General features: G+C 53.0%; 9 protein-coding genes across 9 annotated transcripts; 3 read left to right on the top strand and 6 right to left on the bottom strand.

The window, feature by feature from the left end:
* Nucleotides 1-1424: 1424 nt before the first annotated feature.
* On the bottom strand, nucleotides 1425-2940 carry AYL99_01145 (histidinol dehydrogenase; the record flags this gene model as incomplete). Its single annotated transcript, XM_018832661.1, has 3 exons — nucleotides 1425-1715; nucleotides 1819-2518; nucleotides 2579-2940. 3 exons carry the CDS (start codon nucleotides 2938-2940, stop codon nucleotides 1425-1427), a joined length of 1353 nt encoding a protein of 450 aa, XP_018698540.1.
* Nucleotides 2941-4696: 1756 nt separating this feature from the next.
* On the bottom strand, nucleotides 4697-6798 carry AYL99_01144 (hypothetical protein; the record flags this gene model as incomplete). Its single annotated transcript, XM_018832660.1, has 3 exons — nucleotides 4697-6105; nucleotides 6159-6335; nucleotides 6387-6798. 3 exons carry the CDS (start codon nucleotides 6796-6798, stop codon nucleotides 4697-4699), a joined length of 1998 nt encoding a protein of 665 aa, XP_018698539.1.
* Nucleotides 6799-7601: 803 nt separating this feature from the next.
* Nucleotides 7602-10066, bottom strand: AYL99_01143 (hypothetical protein; the record flags this gene model as incomplete). Its single annotated transcript, XM_018832659.1, has 2 exons — nucleotides 7602-9065; nucleotides 9257-10066. The coding sequence occupies 2 exons, from the start codon at nucleotides 10064-10066 to the stop codon at nucleotides 7602-7604; spliced, it is 2274 nt and encodes a 757-aa protein (XP_018698538.1).
* Nucleotides 10067-12605: 2539 nt separating this feature from the next.
* On the bottom strand, nucleotides 12606-14313 carry AYL99_01142 (hypothetical protein; the record flags this gene model as incomplete). Its single annotated transcript, XM_018832658.1, has 2 exons — nucleotides 12606-13454; nucleotides 13504-14313. 2 exons carry the CDS (start codon nucleotides 14311-14313, stop codon nucleotides 12606-12608), a joined length of 1659 nt encoding a protein of 552 aa, XP_018698537.1.
* A 484-nt stretch (nucleotides 14314-14797) lies between these two features.
* On the top strand, nucleotides 14798-16534 carry AYL99_01141 (hypothetical protein; the record flags this gene model as incomplete). The annotated part of the gene is made up of 1 exon (XM_018832657.1): nucleotides 14798-16534. One exon carries the CDS (start codon nucleotides 14798-14800, stop codon nucleotides 16532-16534), a length of 1737 nt encoding a protein of 578 aa, XP_018698536.1.
* A 750-nt stretch (nucleotides 16535-17284) lies between these two features.
* On the bottom strand, nucleotides 17285-18826 carry AYL99_01140 (hypothetical protein; the record flags this gene model as incomplete). Its single annotated transcript, XM_018832656.1, has 1 exon — nucleotides 17285-18826. One exon carries the CDS (start codon nucleotides 18824-18826, stop codon nucleotides 17285-17287), a length of 1542 nt encoding a protein of 513 aa, XP_018698535.1.
* A 1170-nt stretch (nucleotides 18827-19996) lies between these two features.
* Nucleotides 19997-22472, top strand: AYL99_01139 (hypothetical protein; the record flags this gene model as incomplete). Its single annotated transcript, XM_018832655.1, has 2 exons — nucleotides 19997-21957; nucleotides 22055-22472. 2 exons carry the CDS (start codon nucleotides 19997-19999, stop codon nucleotides 22470-22472), a joined length of 2379 nt encoding a protein of 792 aa, XP_018698534.1.
* A 134-nt stretch (nucleotides 22473-22606) lies between these two features.
* Nucleotides 22607-24272, bottom strand: AYL99_01138 (hypothetical protein; the record flags this gene model as incomplete). The annotated part of the gene is made up of 4 exons (XM_018832654.1): nucleotides 22607-23782; nucleotides 23834-23905; nucleotides 23966-24069; nucleotides 24125-24272. The coding sequence occupies 4 exons, from the start codon at nucleotides 24270-24272 to the stop codon at nucleotides 22607-22609; spliced, it is 1500 nt and encodes a 499-aa protein (XP_018698533.1).
* An 879-nt stretch (nucleotides 24273-25151) lies between these two features.
* On the top strand, nucleotides 25152-26542 carry AYL99_01137 (hypothetical protein; the record flags this gene model as incomplete). The annotated part of the gene is made up of 4 exons (XM_018832653.1): nucleotides 25152-25296; nucleotides 25363-25424; nucleotides 25483-25695; nucleotides 25775-26542. 4 exons carry the CDS (start codon nucleotides 25152-25154, stop codon nucleotides 26540-26542), a joined length of 1188 nt encoding a protein of 395 aa, XP_018698532.1.
* Between the last annotated feature and the right edge of the window lie 180 nt (nucleotides 26543-26722).

Below are 26722 nucleotides of genomic sequence, written 5' to 3'. Positions count from 1 at the left end.
TATTTGCCTTGATTGGTCTGTGGCAACGCACAAAAAGCGCAGGGCGATGTGCTGGCCGATCGACTTGCTTCTTCTACTCGTGGTATAAGTATTGGTAGTCCCCTCGGTTCTCCTCCGTAGTCTCGATCTCTCCATCCTCATCGACACACTGAATCTTCGTCCATCTATATCACATCGATATCGACTCACATACCACTTATTCCAAACCACCAGAGAAGTCTCTTGACAGCAACTCAACCATGGGTCCCTGCACTTGTTCTGGCCCCAGCAGCTGCAACTGCGGCCCTGGCTGCAAATGCACCTCCTGCGGAGTAAGTCTATGCTCTTTTGCAAAGTAGATCTAGCTTTGTGGAAGAGCCAGTGTCCTGACTGTGACAAACAGCATTAAAACTCCGATCAGTGAAGCTTCGACGCCACGGAGGACTGCAACCATTCTTTTCGGCACGTCCATATACGAGGCAGACTTTCTGGCCGTGGATGTTCTTTGCAAGGGCAGAGATCAGATTGAATTGACTTGCCAATGACCCGTGTTTGGTCCCGGCGGTCGTGGTATCAAGGAGACTGGCTGTTGGACGAATGTGGTGACTTGAGGTTCACGTAGCTAATCAATGCTGTTGTTGCTTTGACGTCTTGTACCTGCCTGAGATGTAACCTCCCCAATTGCCTTGTCTTCTCTGCTATGCTTGCTGCCTGGATACTCATCATTGATACTGCCCAGCAATCCAGAGCAGGCAAGCTTGGAAAAACTCCATGTCCCTCCCTTCCTGTACGCTTCGAGTCTGACATAAACCCTTGATGTTCTGTTTTACGACATGTTCAGATCCCGCAGCATCGTATCAACCCCAGATAACGACGGCGTTATGAGAGAACAAGCACCATCTCGAGGAGAGGATCAAACTCTGCACCCCTGCTGCGACGAGGAAAACACTTGAGGATCCAATGGCGTCGCTTCAACCCGACAACCAGACCGGTGCATCGATGTAAGTGTGATGGCTGTGTCTTACAGACGCATACCTACCATTCAAGCAGATTACGACCTTTTCTCCAATGTTCCTGTAAGAACCTAACGAGGAGCAACTGAACTGGTGCTTTACATTTGGGATGTAGTGAAGCAGATCGTTCCGCTCACAAGACAACAACAAGGTCTATCACCGGTCAGAACGTGGTGATCGAAGTCCGGTGGTCATCTCCTTATGGGAGGGCATTTATGGATAAGAGTATCTGTGTACAGGAGAAAATGGTCATGGTCGACAACTTTTGTGGTCTCAGCTACTCTATAGTCGGCCTTGCACTTTACCCTTACCTTCAGCTCCACAGGCAAGTCAGATGGGCAAATTTCGCCCTGACAGGTCAAACCCACAGTCTCGTTCTCTCACACTCGGGCTCGATTCTGGTAAGCAAGACCACATCAGCTAGGGTGCGTGCTACTTGGCAGCAGTGGCACCCAATTGCGGCAACGACAGCTCCTTGCGAGTCTGCTCGATCCATTGCACCTTGTCTCCCAGCAGCTCTGCCGCACGCAAGTCGCCGGACCTTGCGTGGGCCTCGAAACTTTCGGCCCGGGCTGCTCGTCCACACAGCCTGCCCAAGTTGCCAGAGGCCTCGGGGTTCCGGACTTCCTGATAGGTCTGGGTGCGCAGGAACTTGCCGACCCACAGACCGCCCGTGTAGCGGGCGGCCTTGCGCGTCGGGAGGACGTGGTTGGTGCCGATGCACTGTTGCCGATGAAGTCAGACCCGAGATGGCTGAAAGGAGGACTTGGGAGGGAAAGGGGGGAAAACGCATGACCTCGCTTCGCTGCGCTGTGATTTTGCTTACCTTGTCGCCGTAGGACACACAGGTGTTCTTCCCCAAGAAGATGGCGCCGTAATTTGTCATCTTGTCGAGCGCCTCGCGCGGATTCTGCGTCAGGATCTGCACGTGCTCCGACGCATACTCATCGGCGACCTTGTACGCCTCGTCTAGCGTGTCCGTGATGATCACCTCACCGAAGGCCTTCCACGACACCGACGCCACGGGAGCCGTCGGCAAGACTTTCAAAAGCTCATCGATGCAGCGCAGCGTCTCCCGCCCGACGTTTTCGCTGTTGGTGATTAGCTGCGCCGGCGTGTCGGGTCCGTGCTCGCACTGCGAGAGCAGGTCGACGGCGCACATGTACGGATCGGCGTGCTCATCGGCGACGATCAGGACTTCGGTCGGCCCCGCAAATAGGTCGATTCCGACCTGGCCAAACATCTGTCGCTTGGCGTCGGCGACAAAGGCGTTGCCAGGCCCAGCCAGGAAATCGACCTTGGCGATGGTCTCTGTGCCCAGCGCCATGGCGGCAATGGCTTGCACGCCGCCCAGGATGAAAATCTCATCGGCACCTGCCAGATGCATGGCCGAGATGGTCGCGGCGGGAAGCTGGCCGGCGATGGGGGGTGTGCAGCCGATGACATGCTTGACGCCCGCGACTTTGGCTGTTAGGATCGTCATGTGGGCACTCGCGAGGAGGGGATATCTTCCTCCAGGGATGTAGCTTGATGGTCCCCCATCGTTAGTGAATTGAACCGCAAAGCCAAAGACGAGTTTTCGTTACCATCCCACTCGTTCAATGGGGTTGTTTTTCTGACCCAGGAACACCCCCGGCTGAATCTCGAATTCGAACTCTTGGAGCGCGCTTTTCTGCTTCTCGGCGAAAGTCCGAACATTGCGTTGCACTTCCTTGATGTCCTGGATGGTTTGCGGATCGACCGAGGCGATGATGTCGTCGATCTGCTTCGCCGACAGCTTGAACTCGGCTGGCGACCACGAGTCGAATTTCTCCGAGTACTGCCTCACGGCGGCATCGCCGTTGGTTCTGATGTTGTCGATGACGCCCTTGACGATGCCGGAGACATCTACCGCGGGGCCCTGTTGGGCGGTAGGTGCCTCTTTGGATTTGAGTCTTCGCACGCCCATTTTCGCCGTCAAGCTGAGGATGTTTCTGGAGTCTGTTTCTTCGAATGGCCCCTTTTTCTTTCCCAGAAAAAAACAATCTTTTTGTTCTTTATGACAAGTCGTCGATGGCTGTCTCCTCTCCAGGACTTCGGCATTCCATCCCCGCCCAACGGTAGTTCATCGGGGTATCCCATCCAGATCGCCTTCATCGGCTATATGAGGTGGGGACGGACTTGTGCACGCCGAGGTTCTAACGTCCAGATTCAGACTAGGCGAGTTCCATTCCCGCAATTAGATAATGCTGTGTCCAAATAAGGAAACGAGTGTATGGAGTCCGCGTGATTGGCTCAAGGGTATACGTTTGGTTACAGGTTAGACTATAAGAAATCCAGCTGGGGAGGAAGACAGACAGACTAACGACCTTGACCCTTTCCAATCCTTGACCAGCCAAGCGAATTTAAGATGCCACAAATCTCGCTTTTGAGCACTTCTTTGCCCGAAGTTGGCCCTCGTTCGCCGACGGGACGATAGGTTCGATCTGGGATGGGATGATCTTGGCCCCCTTAAAAAGCAGAGCCTCGCCATTATGCGAGCCGCTGTCGAGGCCGGAGCAATTCTCTGGAACGCAAATACTCTGCAATGGCACACCTGAGTACAACTCGACGCATTGACTGGCGCAGTATTTCTTAACGTACCCGGACGATGCAGACAAAGCCGTCCGACGGTATACATCGAGGGAGCCACAGTTCCTATCTCCCCAAGTATATAAAATGGAAACTTGACAGCTCCCGCTTTCAGTTCACCTCAAGAAGGTCGATCAGGTAGTGGTGGCGTTGGCCTTACGTATGCGATCTGTCAGGACGGGGTGGTCAGACTATATACGGTATATCAGGGGTTTACATACGTGATAGGACATGGGACCGCATGGTGCATATATGCCTGGTTGACATACAAAGCCTGGTACTGCGTTACGTGATTCATCAGCCTCGCTCATGAAAGTTACATTACCGCCCAAGAGTATCTCCTTTTTTTGTCAGCCATAAAACATTAGAATAGAGCCCAGGCTAAGGATTTCTAAGTCCCGATGAACCATTCTCTGAATGGCTTAATCGTGACTCGGGTCAAATGGTAGAATGCTCAGGACTAGAGACGGAAATAGATCTTAGGTATATTCGGCGCTGAGTAGACTGGTAGAGCGAGGGCAGGATCACCGCGTCAAGCCGAACATTGCCGAGCCCGTCAAGTCTTCAAATTGAAGAAGTGCCTCAGGGCCGTAGAAGGGGCCAGAGCTCGTCGAGCGTAAGAAGCGTGGCGCGATACGGTACGGTATGGTGTAGCAACGTACAGCACAGCACAGAATCGCAAAGCCAAGTAAGAAAGATAACATGACTAGTGACTAAGATTATCACCTATGGCGTCCTTCCTAGCTCACCCGGTACCCACGCAATAAATATGGGAGAAAGTCATGCTTGCCTCGAAAGGAACATCCCGGAATGCTGTTAGCTTCATGAGATATCCTCCTTGCTCCCTCCGTCCAACCCTCCCTTAGCCCTCTATAGTCATTATCGTTAGCGAGAGGTAGGTGATTGTGTCTCGCAGCCCTGATCCGGAATAAATGGTGTTCTTTCGCCTCTTCAGCGACGTACAACGAAATTCAGCAGGTTGGAATTCGTAATGCTGCAGCGCAAAGACGGTGGAAGCCCGTTCCGTACGAGCAAGTGCTACTACAGAGCGTGACTGTCGGTGCCAGCGCGCCTCTGGTCCTCGTGGGAATGGCTTATTGCTGTCGCGGGCGCGGCGTCGGTGGCCCATGTGGTGGAGGCGCCGCGGCATCGACGTCGATGTCCGATGCTGCGAGGAGCGCTCGACGCAGTGCCTCATCCTGCTCGTCAACTTGTGGCGGCCACGGCGGCAGGCTGGCGTGCGGGACGTTGAACGTATCGTGGATGGAGGGTTCAAGGCCGGTATAATTGTGATTCGAACCCACGTCGAACGAGGACTGCAAGTGGCCAAAGTCGTCGACGGGCTCGTGCTTCAAGGCCATGAATCCGTCCTGACAGAGCTCCTCGTCCATCGCATTAGGGTACAGGCCGTACGACATGCTGTTCTCGGGCTGGAAGTGGCCATGATGGTTCTCGAACGACCTGGCGCCGCCAGCAGGGGAAAAGTCGACCATGGAGTCCATCGAGAGCGGTGGCAGGCTCATTTCCGCGCCGTGCGGGAACGGGCTGTTCGTGGCCAGGCGATCCGGTGGGGGTATCAAGTTCTGCCAGGTCGTGGCACCGACACTGTCCGCCGGCGTTTGGGAGAACTGCCAGAGCAGAATGGCCGTCCTCTTCCGCGACATCCGCTTCGTGCTGTCGGCGCCAAAGTCGACGCCGTTGGAAGGACGCACGATGTAGATCTCCTGCATGATGGAGAGGCCGCGGAAGAAACTGCGCGACTGCTCGTTGGCGAGCTCGATGGCTTCAAGGTCCTTAGAATCTTCGGCCACTCTTTTCGCCTCCGTCAGCGCGGTGAACGTCGACGCCCACCATTTCGACTGGAAGAACGGTCGGACCCGCCAGTGGTCTTGCGACTGGCACTCTTCGCGGGTTGGCTCGGTGATGAGCGCGCCGTCGCGGTACATGTACGTGACGCAGGACCACTTGTTGGGCTGGGCGTTTGACTGCGATTCTTTCCAGATGGGATCCGGATACTTGAGTTCGAAGCAGATGCCCAGCTTGGAGTGTCGTGGTGGGAAATCGTCCATCAGCCTGAAGCTCGCATTGAGGAGGATTAGGTCGCAGCTGTCGAGACGCTTGCCGTGATCAACCAGGGACTTCAGGTGTGGGAAAGACATCCGCCATCCGGCCAGTTCCTCCAGGGGAAAGGGCATGAGTTTCGTGGGTTTCAGTCCGGTATAGTAGTGTAAGGCGATCTCAGGGTCGACTGGTGAGCTCACCCACATCTCAAACATCAGACGTTCAACATGCGGCACAATAGCCAGATCGCCTGCGAGGGTATCACCGACGAATGACTCTGCGTGACCATTGGTTTCATCGTCCCATAAGCCATCGCTGTGTTGCCTCGCTTTGCTTCTTGCCTTTTGTTCGTTGACCATGTGCTCGATAGAGTTGTGATAGAACTTGTGACCTTCTAGTTGACTGGCGTCCTCGTCATCGCCAGGCTTGATCAGCCGGTCCCCTGGAACAAGGATGAGCTTGAACACTGCTTCACAAGGAATACTTCTGACATACATTCTGGAATGCCTTGAAGAAATCTATCAAGGACCTGAATGTGACTGGAGACCTGTTTACGTTCCCGTTTCTGACCTGTGGCTCGGTATATCCACTCGGCAATGAGCATGTTTCGCCCGTAAGGCTTTCCTCGCTGTGAGCATTTCTTTCGACCCATCGGCTTGATGTGCACAAGGGCTGCCGCATGTCAGCCTCGATGTGATCAGCATTGGTCCCAACTTGACTTACCGTCTTGAAAGGCAGCCTCGATATTGTCAGGCCAAATCGGTCTGCCATCTTTTCCGATGTCCTGTCTTGGTCGGGATCTGTATTCGAGGTATTTCGGATGATGGAGATAAGGACGGTCCGAATTTCCCAGCTGCTTGAGTCGATGCAGCTTGAGCGGGTGTCGTTTTCTTTTCGAAGCAAATGCACCGTTCGATCCATCGTTGGAGCCGAGCTTCAGCGTTGGGATTGGAAGACGAGGGACATGCCCCCCAGGGGCGTCCACCGGCGGGAGGGGGTATTGATTCTCAATGCCCTCTTTGTGGTTGACTGGAAGCAGTTGAACATTTCCCGAGGAGATGGCGAGACGCTCAGTGGCCGATCTTGCATCCCCCAGGTGTACAGGTGTTGCCACACCGGAATGTAGGCACTCCATCAGAGAATGAAGCGCCCAGTGCTCACCCAAGTATGCTCGAGAACCAGAATGAAAAATGCGGTAGACAATGTTCGATAGGGACAAAAGACTTTTGGAATGAGAGAAGGGAATGCTGCGAAGGAAACAGACGGCTTAAGATATAGCAATCGCCATGTCACGAGAGCTGCTCGTGCAATCTAACACCTCCTCCCATGTCTTCAATCAGAATTGCCAGCCACACAACCCTTCCATTGATCGGTCGACCAGATAGACGTGTACCCCACGGACGTTCGATGCTTTACTGGTCCAAAGAGTCGAGACTAAGCAAGACAAGTAATTTCAAAAATGTGAACTTCCCTTGCCATCCTTGCTGCCCAGGCTCAGGTGCCAGAACGTCAACGCAAGGGATGGGCGGCTTCCCAATAAGGTAAGCCAGCATGGCGGAAACAACCTCGATCTCGACGCTTCGGTGGTCAAAGGTAGTGGGCAGGAGGCAAATGTAGTACAATCATGGAATGGGAAGACCGCGCACAGATGGTGGCCAGACGAATCAGAAAGTGGTCAAGACGGTGGCCAATCTGCCTTTGGAATGATATTAGGTGGCACCAGTCTGCAAATCAGCCGATGTCCCGCCCACGGGATTCGATTTATGGTTGTATTGGAGGTGAACTCCGTCTGAGACTATTATTGAGAAGAACCAAAGGGTGTGGCATTCAAATTTGGTTTGATTGAAGCAGAATATATGGATGAGTTCGAGGGTTGAAAGGGTGAGAGAAAGAACTCTGCAAGGGGGCAAGGCGCTGATCCCTAGATTCGGCGATCATTCAAAGAGGATCGAAATCTTCTCTTGCACCAACGTTGAACTTCTTCCGGGCCGAACCTGTCATCCTGTGGTGAGTCAAAGTATCCTGATGGCCCTGGATCTTCTTCTCCATTGCTTGGATCTCGGCTTCTGGGTCAATTATTTCCCCTTCTGCAAAGTCCAGAACAAGCCTCCGGCCGAGCAAATGGGTATTAGACAGAGCCTCGATGGCGCTTTCCGCCTCTCGAGCCGTGAGAAATTCAGCAAAGGCAAAACCTCGGGCTGTATTGTCGAATTTTTTAGGCATTCGGACCGTGCGCAGCTGACCGTATGCACCAAACAGTGCACGAACATCCTTCTTGGTGGCTTCGAAAGGGAGATTTTTGATGACGATCTTTGTCCTGTTGGAGTCAAGCTTCTTCGCCGTATCCTCTTTCCGTCTCTCCTCTCCCAGATCAGTTGACTTTTGCGACGTCTGCACCAGGAGTTCATATCCGTCCAGTCGTCTGCCGTTCATTGTGGCGATTGCAGCTTCCGCTTGGACCTTGGTGCGGAATTCGACAAAGCCGAAGCCCATACTGAGGACCTCGCCTGGCCGGCTAGGATCAGTCCTTGTTTTCACCCTCGCAGAGAGGAAGCCCGAAAGTGGTTTGAATGCTTCAGCCAATCTGACGCTCGTAGTTGAGAAATTCAAATTGCGCACAAATACCGTGAATGTGGTAGCCGGAGCACCATTATTCGTGTCGTCTCCAGCAAGATTGGGTGAGTCGGCGCTGGGTTTGGGCTCGGAACCATCCCAGAGACCCACTGGTGCTTTTTCAAGAAACAAGATAGAGCCCCTCAAATTACGGTATGCCAATTGCTTAAGTGCTAAAGCAGCTTGGCTGATTTCCTGATACCGGACGACAGCCATCGTGCCAGTCGGGGGAAAGAGCAGGGACTCTATTGTACCGTACTGACCAAGCATTTGTGAGAGCTCTTCTGCAGTGGTGCCGAAAGAAAAGTTCTTCAGGAGAAGGGTTTTCCCGTCACGAGCTTTATTTTTGAAGGCGTCCAGATTCAGTCCATTGGACTTCAAGTAGTCCTTGGTTTCCTTGATAACACTTGTCTCTGCATGGGCTTGCTTCACGGCTGCGTCAGTTGAAGCAGGATCAAGTAAGTCGGCTTTGGAGACTTTCAGGCGGTCAGCCACCGATGCCAGGACTGCATCTGGATTCATATAGAGCGAGTTCCAGCTGAAAGTCGAACTGGAGGCCTCGTTCTTCTGTTTGAGTGCTCTTTGCTGTTTGAGAGGCAGTTTCGAAATTTCAAATTCACTGAGCTTCTGGATTTTCTTGTCCGAAGACGGTAGAATGTGCAAAAGTCTGCCTCTAAAGTCCTTTCCGTCGAGTTCTAGGAGAGCCTTCTCAGCATGCTCCGGCTCCACAAATTGGACGTAACCAAGACCCTTGCCGGTAGATTTTCTGGTGTCGGTCACTAAATGGATCTGTTCAAGCATTAGCGCAGGTATCAAGGGGCAAAAGGTACGGGGTTGTAAAAGAGATGAAGTCAGAGGTGAGAAGCATCTACTAAAATACTCTTTCCCGGTTCGAATCATATGCGAAGCATAAGCTGTCCCTATCAGGAAATCATCACAAAGGCAATGCAGATGGAAATAAAGAAAAGCTATCTGCTTACTTCTGAAATTCGGCCATATGGCGCGAAGACTTTCTGAAGATCATCTTCGCGGGTATCGAAAGGAAGATTTCGGATGAACAGGCGAGCATTGGGAACCGATGGTTGTTGCCGGTGGTCTGAGTATTCAGTATTCCCTGCCTCCGCCGTATCCTGGGTGGCCTCAATATCTTCCACTGGTTCCGCTGCATTGGGTCCGACACCACTATTACCAGGAGGCTCCGGCGGCTCATTCACGTCTTCAGCGTCTGCAAGCAAACCCAATGTCCTGCTAGTTTTACCACGGAGCCAATCGGCGTCAGATCTAGATTTATCTTCCACGATGGCTTCTTCTTTCTCCTGTTCTGCAGTAGCCTCAGATGAGGGACTGTCCTTCTCTTCAGAAACCACTTCCGTGATAGTTTCTGTGGGTGGTGCAACATCCCGGGCAGGTTTTCGAGGCTGGGCCACAGAAAGTCGCTGACGTTCTTCGCCATTATCTCGGGGGTCACGCTTTCTTTTTCTCGAAGCACGCTCGGAGACAGGAACGGCCTGGCCTTTTTCATTGCGCTTGACCTGTACAGGTTTTGCTAGGGTTACGGAGATCTTTGACATGCGAACGAAGGATCTGTTGAAGTACTGGACTGCGCTCTTAGCCTGTTCGTGACTCGAGAATCCCACAAAGCCTATACGGCGGTCTGGGATAACATGAGCATCAGTGACCGAATACTTTCCTGCAAAATGCGACCACAGTTGCTCCCTGGTCATTGACGGTGGGAGACCCGAGACATAGACTCGAGTGACTGAGGTATCTTCAGGCTCAGAGCCTGTCATCGTATCGGTCAGAGTCATGCACGGCAGAGTTGGGATTTCTGGGATGCAGCTGGTTTGCATGGACAGAAATGGTTGGAGATGGGGTAGTCGGGGTTTAAAAAAATTTACGGAATGGCTGCAATTCGAACAAAGCTGCCAAGATAGACTAGCCTACTTTCGGCCTATAATCATGCCGCCCGACAGGTTCGCTGGGTGACCCGTCTCATGGCAGCCTTGCGCCGACCCTGAACTCACTCGACGCACATGGACTGAATTTCCACCATTAGCTAGTATGACTGAGCGAACACCGTCTTTATGTAACCTTTGCCACAGCTATTCTTGCCCAAAGCATACGCGTTCATCCGATTGAGTAATCTCAAATGGATCACCTCGAGGATCCTTTTAACATACTGTTACTGCCCGCGTCCCATCAACATTCACCTCTGAAGGCACTCATTTTTGATCTTTTAGAAATCCTGTCGCTGAGGGCCAAGCTCTGATCCTTGTTATTGGAGGCTTTTGACTTGTCTGGGGTTCCTGGCTCCCATATGAGAACGACACACAAATAAGCATTCGTGACCAGAAGAACCCCCTTAGTGGAGGATTAATGGCCCCCGGGGTGTCGCAAGAAGATTCTGATCCAGCGAGTTGAACCGTCGGAGTATCTAAGAGCACATGATCCAAGGAACGAGAGGACAAGTTGGCAGCAGGATTCCTTGTATACGCAGCCAATGCAGCAACTTCGATCTCCTCGCGTCTTCTAGATCTGGGCCGCAAAGGCTGCGGCGTATGGCTGTCAGTCGTCGTTCTTGTGGGAGTCTGCATAGTCAGAGATTCCGCGAATAAGAAGGCCTGGAAGCGTCTCTTGAAACCCTGCAGCCTCCACTTCGACGCAGATCACATTGAAATCCTCCTTCAGTCGGTCCCGGGTCACACCGTCTTTTACGACCATATTTGGGGTATTGTTTCAGATTCCCCATGCGGCGCTTGCCAGGGGGCCACCGGAAACCAACCACGCTGTCGTATTGCAGATGAGACCTGCACAGACCTCCCACTCATGAAAAGAGCACCTCGCCCACACCTAGCCACCCCCCAATTGTCATGATAGGATTTTCCTTGATTCCATGTTCTTTTCATTTCAGAAGTTTGGCTAATACACAGGACCAGGAAGGATAGTCTTGACAGTCGTTCACACTCATCCTGGCAGGAAGGAATGAGCCCGTCTGAGACACGAGACAAGGCAAAGTCTTTGGCTCACAACTCACCAATTCGCTGCTTCCTCCAAGCGAGTTCTCTAATTAGTGCCCCGAGAAAAGCTGCTGGCCGTCCAAGTGTTGTGGAGTCCAGGTTGTGACTAAGGCAAGGCGTCGAATGATACTGTATCTCCACATAGGGGCGGTGAGGACCAGTACATATGACTCTCCTCCTGGACCGATCTGAAGTTCTGGTGGCCGGAACTGTAGTTCGTGCCGCTTGTGAAACTGAGGGTGTCTATTATCGATCGTTGAGAGCCAACCACTTCGCAGGCAGCAATACCGACAGGAAGGCATGAAGGGTCAGCAGACCACCTGGGCGAAAGCCCCGAATGGTCTGTGCGGTACTACTGGTTGGGGGGCTTTCCCTACCTGTGCAGTTGACCTTGGTAGGCTCAAGATCCTCTGGAGTAATTCCACGTTTGCAGTTCCATGAAACTTGTGGTTCGTTAAGTTAGCGGGCAATCGGCCCACATCGTCAGGACATTGGCGCCCAGCAGTTCTGGAAATAAAGTGCGCATGCTCGTGTGTGATTCGCTACGTAACCACACATGGGGATGGACAGAGCACACTCGGGGCCCCGCTGTGGACGTCGTAAAACGATTCGCAGAAGGTCGGTGTATTCCGGACAATGGATGAAGAAAACGTCACAGCATACGGAGTATTGGGATGTCTTTCGGGTTTTGCATTTTTCCACAGACCAGCCGGCCTTGGACATCTATACTAGAGCATTACTGCGTTGAACGATCGATCAATGGCGAGGTTAATGATGCTTGTTTCGCAGCCGATTTCTCTCGTGGCTTGGCTTTCGCCTTGAAGAGAATGTTGTAGACTTTTCGCCTCAACACGTGGATGAAGGCGATGCGAAGAACGAAAGCAGAGAGGATCTCGCACAATATGGGACACTCACCACTTTCGAGGTGGAGTGTCTTCCCTTCGATCATAGCCGGAACAGCACCTCCAAGCTTGTTATATGCTCGGCGGAGGAGCCGGTTTGACGGGTTCCTTGAAGACGTCTATGGCAAATAAAGATAGCAACGGCCAGCGACGCAACATTTGTCCTGTATAGACAGACTGAGGGATCCTGCTTACGGTTCCGATCCACCTCACAACGGAGCTGGACGCTAATTGTTTATTGGGAAAATTACTCTGGGCCATTGCTTATTGGAATCAAAATGGAAGAATATTTCAGGGCTGCCAATAACTAAAAAGACATAATGGGTATGAAAATGAAACAATTGGGGACAAAATCGACCGAATTGCACGGGACCCGCTCTCACCACATATCACCGAGCTCCTATGCTCTGTTAAGTAAATCGCCGAAATCCCAGAGGTTCCCCTCGTCCTTCAGCGATCCCGTTTGCATGAAGACGACGTCGAGGGATATTGCCGTTGGCTCCAACTTTGGGTGAAGCATGGTTGATCCGTCTCAGATCACGGGCCGCAAGCCTACGGCCTTTGAGTGGTGGAACTTGCGACTTCTGACCAGACTCACGCCGTCCTGGAGTCTGTGTAGGTCCTGGAGCGCTTCCCGAATCTGGTATCAGCCCAACTTGATGCCGAGGTGTGCTCATTCCTTCGCCATCGAAGTATTTCACAAGCATCTGAGCCGCCGAAGCCCGCAGATTGGGATCTTCCTGTGCCATGGGGATCAGTGCTGGATGTTGAGTGGCCGCAGCTCTAACGCATTCCAGAACATCTTCATAGTTGGCTAAGCCTGGGTGGTGAAGGTTCCCTGCCTGCGTCACAACACCAATCACGACAAAGAGCGCCCAGACATCCATTTTGGGAGACTGCTTGTGCGTATTGTGCATTACTTCGGGCGCCATGTAGAGGGGAGAGCCGCATAAGGTATGCGCGAGGAGTTGTCGATTGGCAAGACCAAAATCAGCCAGCTGGAAAAGGTAGTTATTGTCGCCTGATGGAGTGTAGAGAATGTTTTCCGGCTTGACGTCTCGGTGGATCCAGCCTCGGTACGCTAGATAGTCCAGCGCCTCGAGCATTTCATGCCACAGCCGCGTGAGGACGTCTTTATTGCTACGTATTCCTGGAGATTTCCGGAGCAAATCGCATAGGTTTCCCGGTTTTAGGCTCATGTGGATGTTCACATCACTGGTATCCCAACCAGACGAGCCCAAGTATTCGACAATGTTTTTCTGTACACTTGTGAGAATGCTATCATAGTCAGTATGTGAAGGGACATACGTGAGAGACACTGGAAAGGACTTTGACTTCACGCCGTAGAAGGACCTCCTCGTTAGACATCGCAAAGTCGACCTTGGGAGGCAGGTGAATTATCTTGGTCGCGACGAAGCATCCTGAATCGAGATCGACAGATTTACGGACCTCACCGTACGATCCTCTTCCTAGCGGCCCAATATCCATCGTTCGCTGGACGGCCCCCAAGGCTGGCGTGTGAAGTCGGGTGTTGTACCAAGAGGGGAGGTCCGTCGGTCCATCCTCGATAGTCCGAGCCCAGCGAGGATTGTGTACCCGCGCAGCTACTATTTGAGATTCTTTCTCCAACTCTTGCACCACGTCTGTCGCCCCTTTGCACCATTTCAAGTGGAAAACAAATTGGTCTAATTTCTCGCCGCCAGCGCTGATTTTGTAGTCCGGTGTCTTCGCATCCAAGACGACCTGACGGAAATTCCCACCCACCCGGAAACCATCTGGTTCTATTTTGGTTGTGTGAAGTCGGGACCGGTCCCAGAACATGATTTGACGGGATTCTGCATGGATCTCAAACGAAAAATGGACTTGGGAGATATTCGAGCCTGGCATCACAAGGTCGGCGTTCTTTCCCACTTCCACTATCACGAGAGGACGAGGCCTCGTCGGGACGTGATAGCCGATCTCGAGTCCGTACTCGGCCCTCTCCGTTGCAGTAGCATTCTGATACAGAGATACAAATGGCTCGTTGTCCGGGTGAAGAAGCATCGCTTTGGCCCTGGGAGACTTTTGGTCCGGCACAAGGAAACAGATCGTCTGGGGATGAGGAGTTTGGCGAGGCATGATGCCGCACATTCAATAAGAGAGTGAAGATAGTGACTTGTTCGGAGGAAGGCACCCTCCAATCGATGGGATTTCAGTGATAAGACAGACGACTCGAGAAAAGAAAAGAATGGTTAGGAGGGTAACCCACATTTTGAGCAAGCCAGCCTCGTTGTTCAAGCGCCCAGGCAATTCGTGGTTCAAGCGCCCAGGCAACACTGAGACTGTTTGAGGAACCATGGGCTCCCCCTCAATCGACGGGCCAACAGCGATTATCACAGAATGCATCACGTTTTGTCTTATTGGATGAACATGCAGGGCGTCTAAACACATCACTTTTTTTTGGTCGGGCGCGTGCATGAATTTAACTACTGCCTGAGGGGTTGAAACCCATACGTCACGTGATTCCTTGGGAACTCGTGAATTAAATCGCGACTGCGCCCCAGCGTGCCGCCTTCTGCACTTCAACCACACCTATTCTTTCACCTATACTTTCACCCTCACAATGCTTCGTACTATCTACGACATCAATCCGGCTCGTCTGAATTCCATCATGCCCACCCTACAGCGGATGGAGGACGATCCCTCGTTCCTTGAATACCGAGAGCGTCGTTTCGAACAAGATGAACCTCCGCCACCTTATTCATCGCGCAGCACCACGAGAGAATCAAGCCCTGAGTTACTCCCTCAAACCCAGGGCGATATCGACCTTGAAGAACTTGTTCGCAAGCCGTTAAGTGATCATGAGATCAACGTGATCCGAGGAAAGTTGGTTGGGCGCTACTACCCACGCGAGCGATACGACAACGAAGTATCGCAGGAGTGGCAGCGGATCGATGCAGCACGTTGGAGACGGAATGGAGATCATGTCCCGGATCGTGGAGCGGACCTAGATTGGCGCGCGGAACATCTGCGGCAAAATATTATAATCCGACACAACATCAAAAAGCGATGGGAAAAGCTAGGTGTATGGAACCCAGAATGGGGGATACCAACCGGCACCACGTGCTATAGAGGCATTCAAGCTTTTCGTAACAACGACGGCCCTGATACCTGGGAGTGGCAACGGAAATGGCGAGGCACAGAACGAAAGTTTACGGGCCTACCATACGAGGAAAAAATGGCCAGCTGGCCTTCGCAAGATGAGGAAAGCCCATATGAGCGAGCGATTCGAGTGTATCTGAAAGGGCAAGGTCGCTGGAGCGAGACGCTTAAGCTACAGTCATCAGAGGCTCCAAACAAGTACGACACCGACGTGGTGGATCATCGTGAGTCTCTAATCACGACACGACCTTGGTTCGTGTGGGCACTGGAGGTCGCAGAGGAAGAGGTGAGACTGCAGCGCAACCCAAATCAGTCGATGATCGAAGCCTATAAACCGGCACGGGTGAATGTACAAGCTCGATGGAAAGAGAAGGGCTACTGGAAAGACAGCTGGAGTAACGTTATGCCGCCTGGCTGGAGCGGTGGTTGGAGAGACATGCCGGGGTGGAAATGGAGACACGAGTCCTCATCACCAGAACCTGCGGATCCGAATGACATGGAGTTCACCCCGTCCGAGGTTGATGCGCTAGAAGCGATACGCCCTGCTACGCCGTCGCCGCCACCAGAGCCGTCGTCCCTAGAGCACCGTGTTCCAACTGGTAGGTCAATTTTCGACCCTGACTACGAACCCGACCCACAACCATCTACATCTACAGAGCATATCCCAAAGCCTCAAGCTGGCGGTGATGGTGACCATGCGGATAACAGACCAGAGACTATGGCTGGTGACATTGGTAATGAACCACCGCAGAGCCTGGTGGAGATTGATGTCCGTATGGCTCCTCGTGCAGAACGTGAGACGCAACGTCTACTACGGTCGAATACGCGCCCCTCTCGTTCGACTGCACGGTTCGATATGCCCTCTCCAGCTCCTCAGAAAACCAGGCAAAGGCAGAGGGTGTCTCGAGCTCCAACTAAGTCTTCAAAAATCTCCAAACCGACTCCGCCCCGTCGCAGTCTCAGGATTGCAGAAAGAGAGGCGCGGTTGAAGGGTGCTGATGTGCCTTCTGAAGCCGTTGAAAATCTAAACAAAGACAGGGTAATGAAGCAGCCACAGCGAGACCAGCAAGTACAAGAGACCTTGGCGAGAACGAAAAGCAGGAAGAATGGACCCCTCAAAAAGGGACATCTGCCAAAACCGTCGAAACCGCAGGGTGTCGCAAAGCGAAGAGGCCGTCGAAGACATCTGGATGGTTGATGAGGGGACTATATGCGGCGTTGTTCTCCGAGCGCCTGCTCGATGTTGGCATGTCATTGAACCCGGAAATGATGAGTTGTTACGGCACCGAAGAGGCAAATAAACGTAGATCCGATCAGATGATGACTAAAAAGGTGACGATGATAACGATAGTGATGAAAATTATATGTATAATAGTAACGATAGTAGTAATGATTCTAATAATGGAAGTGATGATTAAACTTCTCGGAAAACTGAGGTACATTATGGCGCTCTGATAGGAATATATGTGCAACAGGCTTGTCCGTCACCACGATGTGCTGAGTGGGATTGCTGATGTGCTCTGTGGACGACGTCTCGGGCTCCAGCACGCACTGAAGCAGAGGAAGAGAGACACGGTTAGAATGAGGTAAAATAGTCGACGCAGTGTGAATGAATGGTCCCTGAATTTCCCGTTCGGCGAACCGGTCAGGATCGATCAGGAAGCCTTCAATCATGGTGTAGCGAAGGTCTCGAGGATGAGGCCTGCTACTATATGTACAAATCAATCTGCTATGCTTGAGTCGGGGCTCCAGCTAGACGTGAAAATGCCTCAGTTCTCATAATAGCATTCAAATTAGCCAGATAAGAGTAGCGATGGACCTATATCAGCGCGAACGAATGTCTCCTCGGGCGCTTTACCCTGGAAAGGTCACTATAATACCTCCTAAAACTTACCATTAAACCCCAGTACCGGGCACAGCGTCCCTGACGAATGCAGCAATAGGAAAATCACAGTCGCGCCTTTGGCGGGTTCGCCGTCTCAACCGGGTCCAGAGAATCCGCCGACTTGACCTCCCAGTAACCTCCACCGCTTGGGTTCCACGTGAAATAGACCATGGCAGAGAATTCAAGCTTCTTGTCACCTCTGGCTTGGAATGTCCTCTGGCGGATCTTCTCACTCTTCTGGACGGTGATTTTTTGGGCCTTCGTCTTGCCGTCCTTGGGACCAGCGTAGACGGAGATGGGCTTGTCCAGCTTGCCCTCAGACGAAAACATGTCCTCATTGAGCAGGAGAACCGTGTAATCGTTGGGTTGATCGATTTGGACCCATCGCTCATTGGCGTTGTACGAAGCCCGTATGATGGCCGCAGGATCGAAGGCCTTGGAGGGCGAATGCTTAAGGTAGACCCAGTAGAAGAACCGCTTTGGCTCCCAGCCTGGAATTGGTCGATCATTTTTGTCCCGGGGTTGTCCAGGGCGAGATGCGAGGTTCCAAATCACATTCTGGGGAACGGGATTGCGATTTCTGTTGTATTTTTGACCCTTCACTTCATACTGACGCAACCACCTGATTGCGTTGGAGTTGGTCCGTTCAAGATCGCTGGCTGGAGTTTCAGTCGGGCCTTTCAGGTTATTCTGCAGCCACGTTGCCAATTTGTCCTGCTTCACCGCAGTGGACACGAGATTCCCATCCTCTGCTCTCTCCCAATTGGCGTGAAGAGCCGGCTCGGGTTTGTCTGTCTGATAATTCCACCCTTGGGTATACAAGAAGCAGTCGTGGATATACAGTCCAGAGATACCCCTTTTGATCGCGTCGTTTTCGAGTCGAGTCAACTTATCGACGCTCGCACCCACAACGGCAAGGGCTCGATTAGTTACTGTGCTGTCCTTCTCTCCAACCTGTGAGCAGAAGGGGAGATTGGCAAAGTTGTCGAACACCACGTCGCCAGGGTGACCAGATGAAGCATTGGCAGCCGCCCAGCGATCTGTAAGATTGGCCGCCTGCCGATATACGCCGTCTCCGCCGGCAGAGAATCCGGTAAGGAAAATTTGGTTGGAGTTCACCAGCGGTTTCGGTGCAGGCTGGAGCAACTTCGTGATCATTTGGTCAAAGAGGTAGTAGGACTCAGGGCGGAAATGGAGATTCCAGTCGTCCACGATCCCGCGTGGGCAGATATAAATGGCACCCTCGATTCCAACATTCGGGTTGTTTTTATCGCCGCCTTTGAAGTTCCGGCGATAGAGACCAACTGCCATCATGTGCCACGCATCGTTGTTCGATCTCGCTCGCCACTGCGCTAGTTTCTTATCTTGATTCTGTCGAGCCTCGTCGCCACCGCCTCCATGGAGAGCGACGTATGCAGCATAGCCTGCTGGTGGCCGATCGCCAAATTTTTCTATGGTGAACTTCAGTGTCTTGCCATTGTAAGCTGGGAGTTCATAATATGTCATTTCTTGGTCCACGATCGGGTCGTCTGGGTCGTCTTGAGTGGGAACCTTCTCCGTCTTGGGAGTCAATAAGTTCCACTCTGAGGATGGAATCGGGGCCATGGCTTGAGGTCTCTTAGAAATGTGGCGATCGATCTCATGGGCTCCTCAATAAACAGGAAGACGATTGATATCACAATTGGAACCTACCATATACGAGTCTTAAATAGAGGGCAGAGGTGCGACATGGCTGTGTGCGGGCTAGATTGAATGTGAGAAATTGATGCCTTTGCCCCATGGGGAGCTGGCTGAATGCCAGTCCACAAATAAGCTGAATGCATGGCGCAGAATCTGGCCTGTTCTTGCATCGTAAAAGACCAGGCTGAAAGCAAGGCCAGCATCGACTTGTGTGACACAACACAGTGGGCATATATTTGGCTCCGGGCGCACCTGTTCAGCTGGCTAGAGCCACCAGCAACCAGACTGTTCGAGGCCTTGGTGGCGCAAGAAATTAGACCAACCTTGGACAGATCGACAATACTCCTGCACCAGAATTGGACAGAGTGCTAGCTGACCACCTGCATGGATCCCAACTTGAGCAACGGCCAAAGATACTTCGAACTGTGGGATTTGAGGATGCGAAAGTAAGGAAAATTAGCCTCTACAAGTCGCCTTTGAAGCTTTGACGGAACAAAAACGAGGAGCTCCAGCAAATGTCATCGTATGATCCGCCGTACTGAATGACCAGCCCCTTATCCGCCTCTCTCGTTCTTATTTTTCCAGGATTGGTCACACTAATCCCTGCTGCTTGAGAACTGGTACACGATCGACTATCGAGGGTGATGACCGTATGCCTAAGAACCGGGGGAAGAAAAAAGACCCTGTTCTAGATGAGTGCCACGGAAGAAGGCTGGCTGACGGTGCTCAGCTCGCCTTCAGCCTTGACGCAGGAGGTGCTCTTTCCACAGTCACCCATTCCACAGCGGACATGATATTGGTCCAAGTTTTTCAACTCTTCCCCTCCCGGCTTCTGCCCAGCCTGGAGTCTTTACTGGCCAACAGGGACTGACACGAGCTCTTGCCCTGGGCGTTTCATTGGCATGCCACTAAAATCTGGAGATGGTGGCACTATTCACTTTCCCCGCGTGCGGCTGATCTCCAGACTCCGGATCGGAAGTAGGAGTAGAGGAAGTATAGAAACCTTGTTGCAGCAAAGGGCTTGTATAGTCATCGCCCCCTCTCGATAACCACCCAGATCCCCTCGGTCCAACACCTCTGTTGATGCCTCCAAAAATGGCGTCTAATTTCATTCTAGTGTTCTGCTGGTTCTCCTTGCTGGCATCTTCTGCAGCTCAAGATCACTATGGGCAGAGTCCGTTGATTCCGACCAGCATCGAGGATGAAGCCTCACCACCCAGCTCAAGTCCGGCCAAGGCATGTGCTTACTGGCTTGAGGACATCTCCCATCAAGGTATTGCGGCCTTCAATCCGCGGCCGAGCAGCTATCGAGTCTTTCGGAACGTGAAAGACTATGGCGCAAAGGGTGACGGCGTGACTGATGACACAGCTGCTATTAACCTGGCAATCAGCAGTGGGGACAGATGTGCTCCAGGAAATTGCAACTCTTCGACAACCACACCAGCCGTTGTCTACTTCCCCGCGGGCACGTATATGATATCTCGCTCAATCATCGATTACTACTATACTCAGCTCATCGGCAACCCGAACTGCATGCCGACGATTCGCGCAAACAGAAATTTCACGGACCAAATTCTGATCGAAGGAAACTTCGCGAAGGGGTACAGTCCTACCAACATCTTCTGGCGCCAGATTCGCAATCTCAACATCGACATGACGCTGCTTCCCCCGGCAAATTCGGCGATAGGCATTCAGTGGACGACGTCGCAATCCACCAGCCTTCAAAATCTGAGGTTCTTGATGAGCGACGCGAAGGGCACTCAACAGACAGGATTGCGCATGTACGAAGGATCTGGCGGCTATCTCGGCGACCTGGCTTTTTATGGAGGTTATCAGGCCGCCTGGATCGGAAATCAGCAATTCACCATGAGAAATCTCTCATTTCACAATGCGGTAACCGCCATAAAGAATGAGTGGGACTGGAGCTGGACATACCAAAACATCAACATCGTCAACTGCTCGACAGGTCTAGACATGTCTGGGACCGGCTCGGTCACCTTTTTTGACTCGAGCATCACCGACACGCGCGTGGGCATACGTACCTCGTACAATTCTCGACAACCTGCTACTGGAAGCTTGGTGTTAGAGAACGTCAAACTCAAGAACGTCCATGTTGCCGTACAAGGATCAAGCGGGCCCCTTCTTACGGGCACAAAAGGCTCTACGACCATGGCTATTGCGGGCTGGGGAGAGGGTATTACATATACACCCACCGGGGTCAAGTCGTTCCAAGGACCCGTCAGTCCGAACGCAAGGCCAGCGTCTCTCCTCAGCGGCGATCAGTACTATGTTCGATCCAAGCCCTTATACGAGGCTGTCCCTCTTTCTCAATTCCTCAGTGCGAGAACCATCGGATGTCGAGGTGACGGCGTAACGGATGATACGTCGGCTCTACAAGCTGCCATTCTCGCTGCCGCCTTTTCCGGCAAGATCCTCTTCATCGATCACGGCACATACAAAGTCTCGTCCACAGTCTACATACCCGCGGGTGCCAGGATCGTCGGTGAGACGTTTCCCGTCATCATGGGAAGTGGAGGATGGTTTGCAAACATGAACCAGCCATTCCCCGTTCTGCAAGTCGGCCGGCCCGGTGAAAGGGGATTTATCGAGCTGTCCGACTTGATCGTCAGCACCCAGGGATCCGCGCCCGGTGCCATCCTCATCGAATACAATCTGGCTTCCCCGGCCAGTTCGCCCTCGGGAATGTGGGATGTGCACACGCGGATCGGGGGCTTCGCCGGCTCCAATCTCAGCGTCAAGCAGTGCCTAAAAACACCGGAAATACTCATACCGCCGGCACCCATTGACCCCGATTGCATCGCGGCGTACATGACGATGCACTTGACCAAGTCCTCATCCGGTCTCTATCTGGAGAACGTGTGGCTTTGGGTGGCCGACCACGACCTTGACGACCACGACCAGAGACAAATCACCATCTACGCGGGCCGTGGACTCTACGACGAAAGCGTCTCGGGAAACTTCTGGCTCGTGGGCACGGCGGTCGAGCATCACACGCTATATCAGTACCAATTCGCCAACACGCAGAATGTTGTCATGTAAGTCTCCCCGAAGGGACAGGCCGGGGTGATTGAAAATCCTTACCACGCGTTTGTCTTTCTCCATCCAAGTTTTGGAAAGCTAACAACGGAGCAGGGGTTTGATCCAGACTGAGACGGCGTACTACCAGCCAAATCCACCCGCGGTGCTGCCGTTCCCCGTGAACCCTGCCCTCCGAGATCCAAGCTACGCCGCGATCTGTAGTTCGCCGCTCTTCGGGGGCAACTGCACCGCGTACGCTGTGCGGATCCTCGACTCGAGCTCGATCCTCACCTACGGCGCCGGGATGTACAGCTTTTACAACAACTACAATGGGAGTTGCCAGCCGCCCGGACTGTGTCAGCCAGCCCTCTTCTCGCTCGATGGGAGGCTCGCGAACATCGGCGTGTATAACTTGAACACCGCGGGGACGACGGATTTGATCGTCCGGGACGGGAAGGCTCTGGTGCAGAAGGCGAGCGATGGCAGCACTTTGTCCGGGTTCACAGATACTTTGGCGCTATACAGGATCTGATTGAGTGGTGAGTTGTGACCGAGGAGTTGCAGATTTTGCTCCAGACGAAATTCGAATTAAGCACTTTACCACCACAACATGAGTGGTTTGTTCTATAATGTAAAACACTCCATAGTGTGTGAATTCGATTGTCCTCACCGCAACGCCAACCCCAGACTCTCAGCATTTTGTATCAAGCTACCTACGACTTCAGCGGCTTTGGCGACGGTGGCGCCGTCTAGAACTCTGTGATCGGCACTCCAGCTCAGCACCACCTGCTCCTGCTTGACGACGTGCTCGACACCGTGCTCGTCCGTCGTGAAAACCGGGACATTCTGAGCTCTGCCGACCCCCAGGATCCCGACCATCGGCGCCACAATCACAGGGGCCACCGCACTGCCGCCGATGCTTCCGATGTTGCTGATGGTGAAGGTGGCATTCTTGAAGTCCTCTGGCGCCAGACGTCCAGCTTGCGCGAGGTCGCTCAACCGCTTGATCTCCGCCGCGAGGGAGATGATGGAGTGGCTCTCCACATTCTTGACCACGGGCACGAGCAGGCCCTGAGGGGTGTCGACTGCGATGCCGAAGTTGCACGAGGACTTGAGAATCAGTTGTGGGTTGGACGGATTCGTGGTGGTATCTAGATGGGCATTGAGTTTTGGAAACCGTGCAAATGCCTGCGACAGCGCCTTCATGATGAAGGGTAGGATCGTCAGCTTCGACACGGAAGTGTCGGGCGTGGAGAGCGTGGATGAGAGACTCGGGCTTGTGTTGAACTTGCGGCGCAGGAAGTTGATGGAGGTGACGTCTACGCTGTGCGTGTACAGGAAGTGAGGGATCGTCAGGGAATGGGTCATGACTTTGAACATGTGCTTCTCGGTCGGGGTCAGTGGTATGGCCTTGTCCTCTGCCACTTTCTGCGACAATGCACTGACGTCCGGAGCAGTCGGCAGCGGCGGGGAGATACTCGAGCTCGATTGTGTCTGGATATAACGCTGGACATCGTCTTTGGTGATGCGTCCATCTCGACCAGTCCCCTGGACATCCGTTACATCGATAGCCGCCTGCTTAAGCATATGTCGCACCGCCGGAGTGAGGAGTGCGGGAGATCTGGCGGGGCGGTTTTCCTTCAACATCGGTGTGGATAGGGCCGACGACGAGGCCTGTGTATCAGACTGTGGCTGGAGTGATGGCGTGGGCTGTTCAATCTGTCCCCCAAAGATTCCTTTCTCTGGTTCATCTCTAATTTCCGATGGTTCTTCCTGTTCAGGAACCTCCGCAAGAACTGAATCCCCCGTTATATCGTCCGCGATATCCATATCCAACAGTGGCTTTCACATCAAGTCAGGTCACAGACTTCTTTTCAGAGCAATACTACGCACCTTCCCGACGAGGGCAACTTCATCCTGCTCGTAATGGAGGGCTTTGACCACGCCGTCAAATCGTGAGGTAATCTATCAACACCAGCCTGTGAGTATTTTGGTCCGAAAGAAGGGAAGAAGTAGCTCACGCACCTCTACAGTAGCTTTATCTGACTGGACTTCACATATGGGGTCGAACTGTGCAACGTGGTCCCCGGGCTTTACCGACCAATTGATGATCTGACACTCTGTGATTCCTGTGTTCTCGTTATTCCGCTGTTTGAGGGTGATTGGAACTTCACGTTGATTTACCTTCTCCAATGTCTGCGAGGAGATACGGCCTGACAACACGCCATGACGGTGAACTGTGAAACGCCTGTCGATTTGAATACTGTGCTGCCGCTGTCACTGAGATCCGGTGAGTTCGACGCAGCAAGTCTCTGACCAGCACCCGGTTCATGTTGGTGCAGCTTCGTCTCTGGGGGATCAGTCCTCAACGTCCATTGACATGGGCGACCAAGACGGCAGTTGTAATATCACTGCGGCTCCGCAGCCGCTGTGCCATTGACGTCTCAGCACAAAGGGGCCGTACGCTTGCGGCTGTCTACGGTTCTTTGCGGCGACATGGCGGCTTTACATTTCGGCTGGTGTGATCCACGCCACAGAGCTCCTTGTAGGTCCCAACCATCAAGGCGGTCGGTGTTAGGAGACAAGGCTTGGGCGTCGAATGAATCCGGAAGACTGAGTCCGAGGCTGAGTGGGCCTCGTATAGGGGAAGGAGTTACAGATGGTGCTACTGGAGTTGTGAGTCTCTCCCCGAACCAATGAAACTACGTCGCTGAAACCCCGAGTGTCGGCCATTGTTTGGGAACTGCTGATTCCTCCGAGTCGGCGCTGTACATCGACTTCGCCGAAAGCATCAGACAACATCAGCTGAGACAGACCCTCATCGAATAGTAAGCGTCTGCCGATGCAAGTTGTACCCGGCGATAACCGCCCAACTTGCGGGGGTTTTCTCTGCAGAGGATGGTCAACTTGGTAATTATCAGAGCTGATGCTCTGACTTCAATGGAGTTCTGAGTGTCAGTTCAAGATGAGAGGGCCACCGTCCACTATGTGGCTTCGAAATGCAGGGAGCGCGAGCATATCGCCCGCCTGTCGACGCGCCCGGGCCGCAGTCTTTACAAGATGGAACTCAACAGTGACGCTCGGGGAGATCTCAACCTCGTCAGTATCCGCATCCAGCAGTGTAAAGATATATCGTTTGGGCGACTTTTAACAAGGTGCTGGTTACAGACCTCGCTTTCCCGGTGCGACCGGAAGTCCTCTCAGCACCAAAATGGACTTTTTGGTACCGAAATCCTTACCACCGATCGCGACCTACCGAGTCATGAATCAGGAAGGAAAGGTGCAGGATGACTCTCGAGCACCTCCGGACGTGACGGACGAGCAGGTTCTTGAGTGGTACAAGAACATGTTGACTGGTACCTTTTGCCTCCAGCCCAGCAGGATCTGATCATGGCATGCTGAGAACTCGTCCGAGGATACAGTCAATATCTTGGATACTATCATGTCTGAAGCCCAAAGACAGGGTCGACTGAGCTTTTACATGGTGCGTCGCGGAAGGACTGCTATCGAAAAGAACAGGCTGCTCATACACACTCTTGCAGGTCTCAGCAGGCGAAGAGGGGATCATGGTAGGATCCGCAGCAGCTCTCGGCCCCGACGACGTCATTACGTGCCAATATCGAGAGACGGGCGTATTCAAGCAGCGTGGCTACACGCTCAAGGACTTCCTGAGCCAATTGGTGCATAACAAGAACGACCCCGGGAAAGGACGGAATATGCCCTGTCACTACAGTGGAAGGTTGAAGACTGGGGTGGTAAGTTCTCTGGACATTGCAAGCAGAATATGACCGAAGCCAGGGTGTGGATATCGCTGATCGATATTGATGTGAGCAGCATGCTGTTGCATCGACTCTAGGGACTCAAATCCCCCATGCCACGGGCGCCGCCTATGCCCTGAAGCTTGCTGATCGAGAGACCGGCAACAAGTCACCCAGAGTCGCGGTGGCATATTTCGGAGACGGCGCGGCAAGCGAGGGAGATTTCCACGGCGCCCTCAATCTCGCCGCCGTCCGCGATTGTCCTGTGATTTTCATCTGCCGCAACAACGGATTCGCCATCTCGACGCCAACGACGGAGCAGTATCGTGGGGACGGCATCGCAAGCCGTGGGATCGGCTACGGCATCGAAACGCTGCGAGTGGACGGGACAGATATCTTCGCGGTCTACGAAGCAACGAAAGAAGCCCGCCGCCGCGCCCTGCAGAACGGTGGACGGCCCATTCTCCTGGAAATGATGAGCTACCGTATTTCGCACCACAGCACCAGCGACGACAGCTTCGCCTACCGCACCCACGACGAGGTCAACCCGTGGAAGACGCGGGACAATCCGATCGTCCGGCTCAAGAAGTGGCTGGAGAACAAGGGTCTGTGGAACGACGACATGGACCGGGACGCCCGGAACCAGATCCGAAAAGACATCTTGACGGAGCTGAAGGCCGCCGAGCGGGAGAAGAAACCCCGTCTGAGCTCAGTCTTCGACGACGTGTACGCCGAGTATTCGGAGGAGCAGGAAGCTCAGAGGCAGGAACTTAAGCGGCTGATGGAGAAATACCCGGAGGAGTACGATGCGGAGGACTATGAAGGCGGTATTAAAGCACTGTAATCAATCTCATCCCGGTAACCTGGCAGGCAGTAGGTAGTAAATAAGTATAGACGTGTGAAACTAAATGTGGAAATCAAAACGCTAGAAATTCGTTTCTTTAACCCAATGCTATGCCAGAGATTCAAGTTTTTGATTGTTCCAGATTATGCTCTCTCTGTGACTCTGTACAGAATAGAATGC

Source organism: Fonsecaea erecta (assembly GCF_001651985.1).
Source record: "Fonsecaea erecta strain CBS 125763 chromosome Unknown Scaff1, whole genome shotgun sequence".
Lineage (NCBI taxonomy): Eukaryota > Fungi > Ascomycota > Eurotiomycetes > Chaetothyriales > Herpotrichiellaceae > Fonsecaea > Fonsecaea erecta.
The sequence above is the reverse complement of the archived record's forward strand: the minus strand, read 5'-3'. Positions and strand labels throughout refer to the sequence as shown.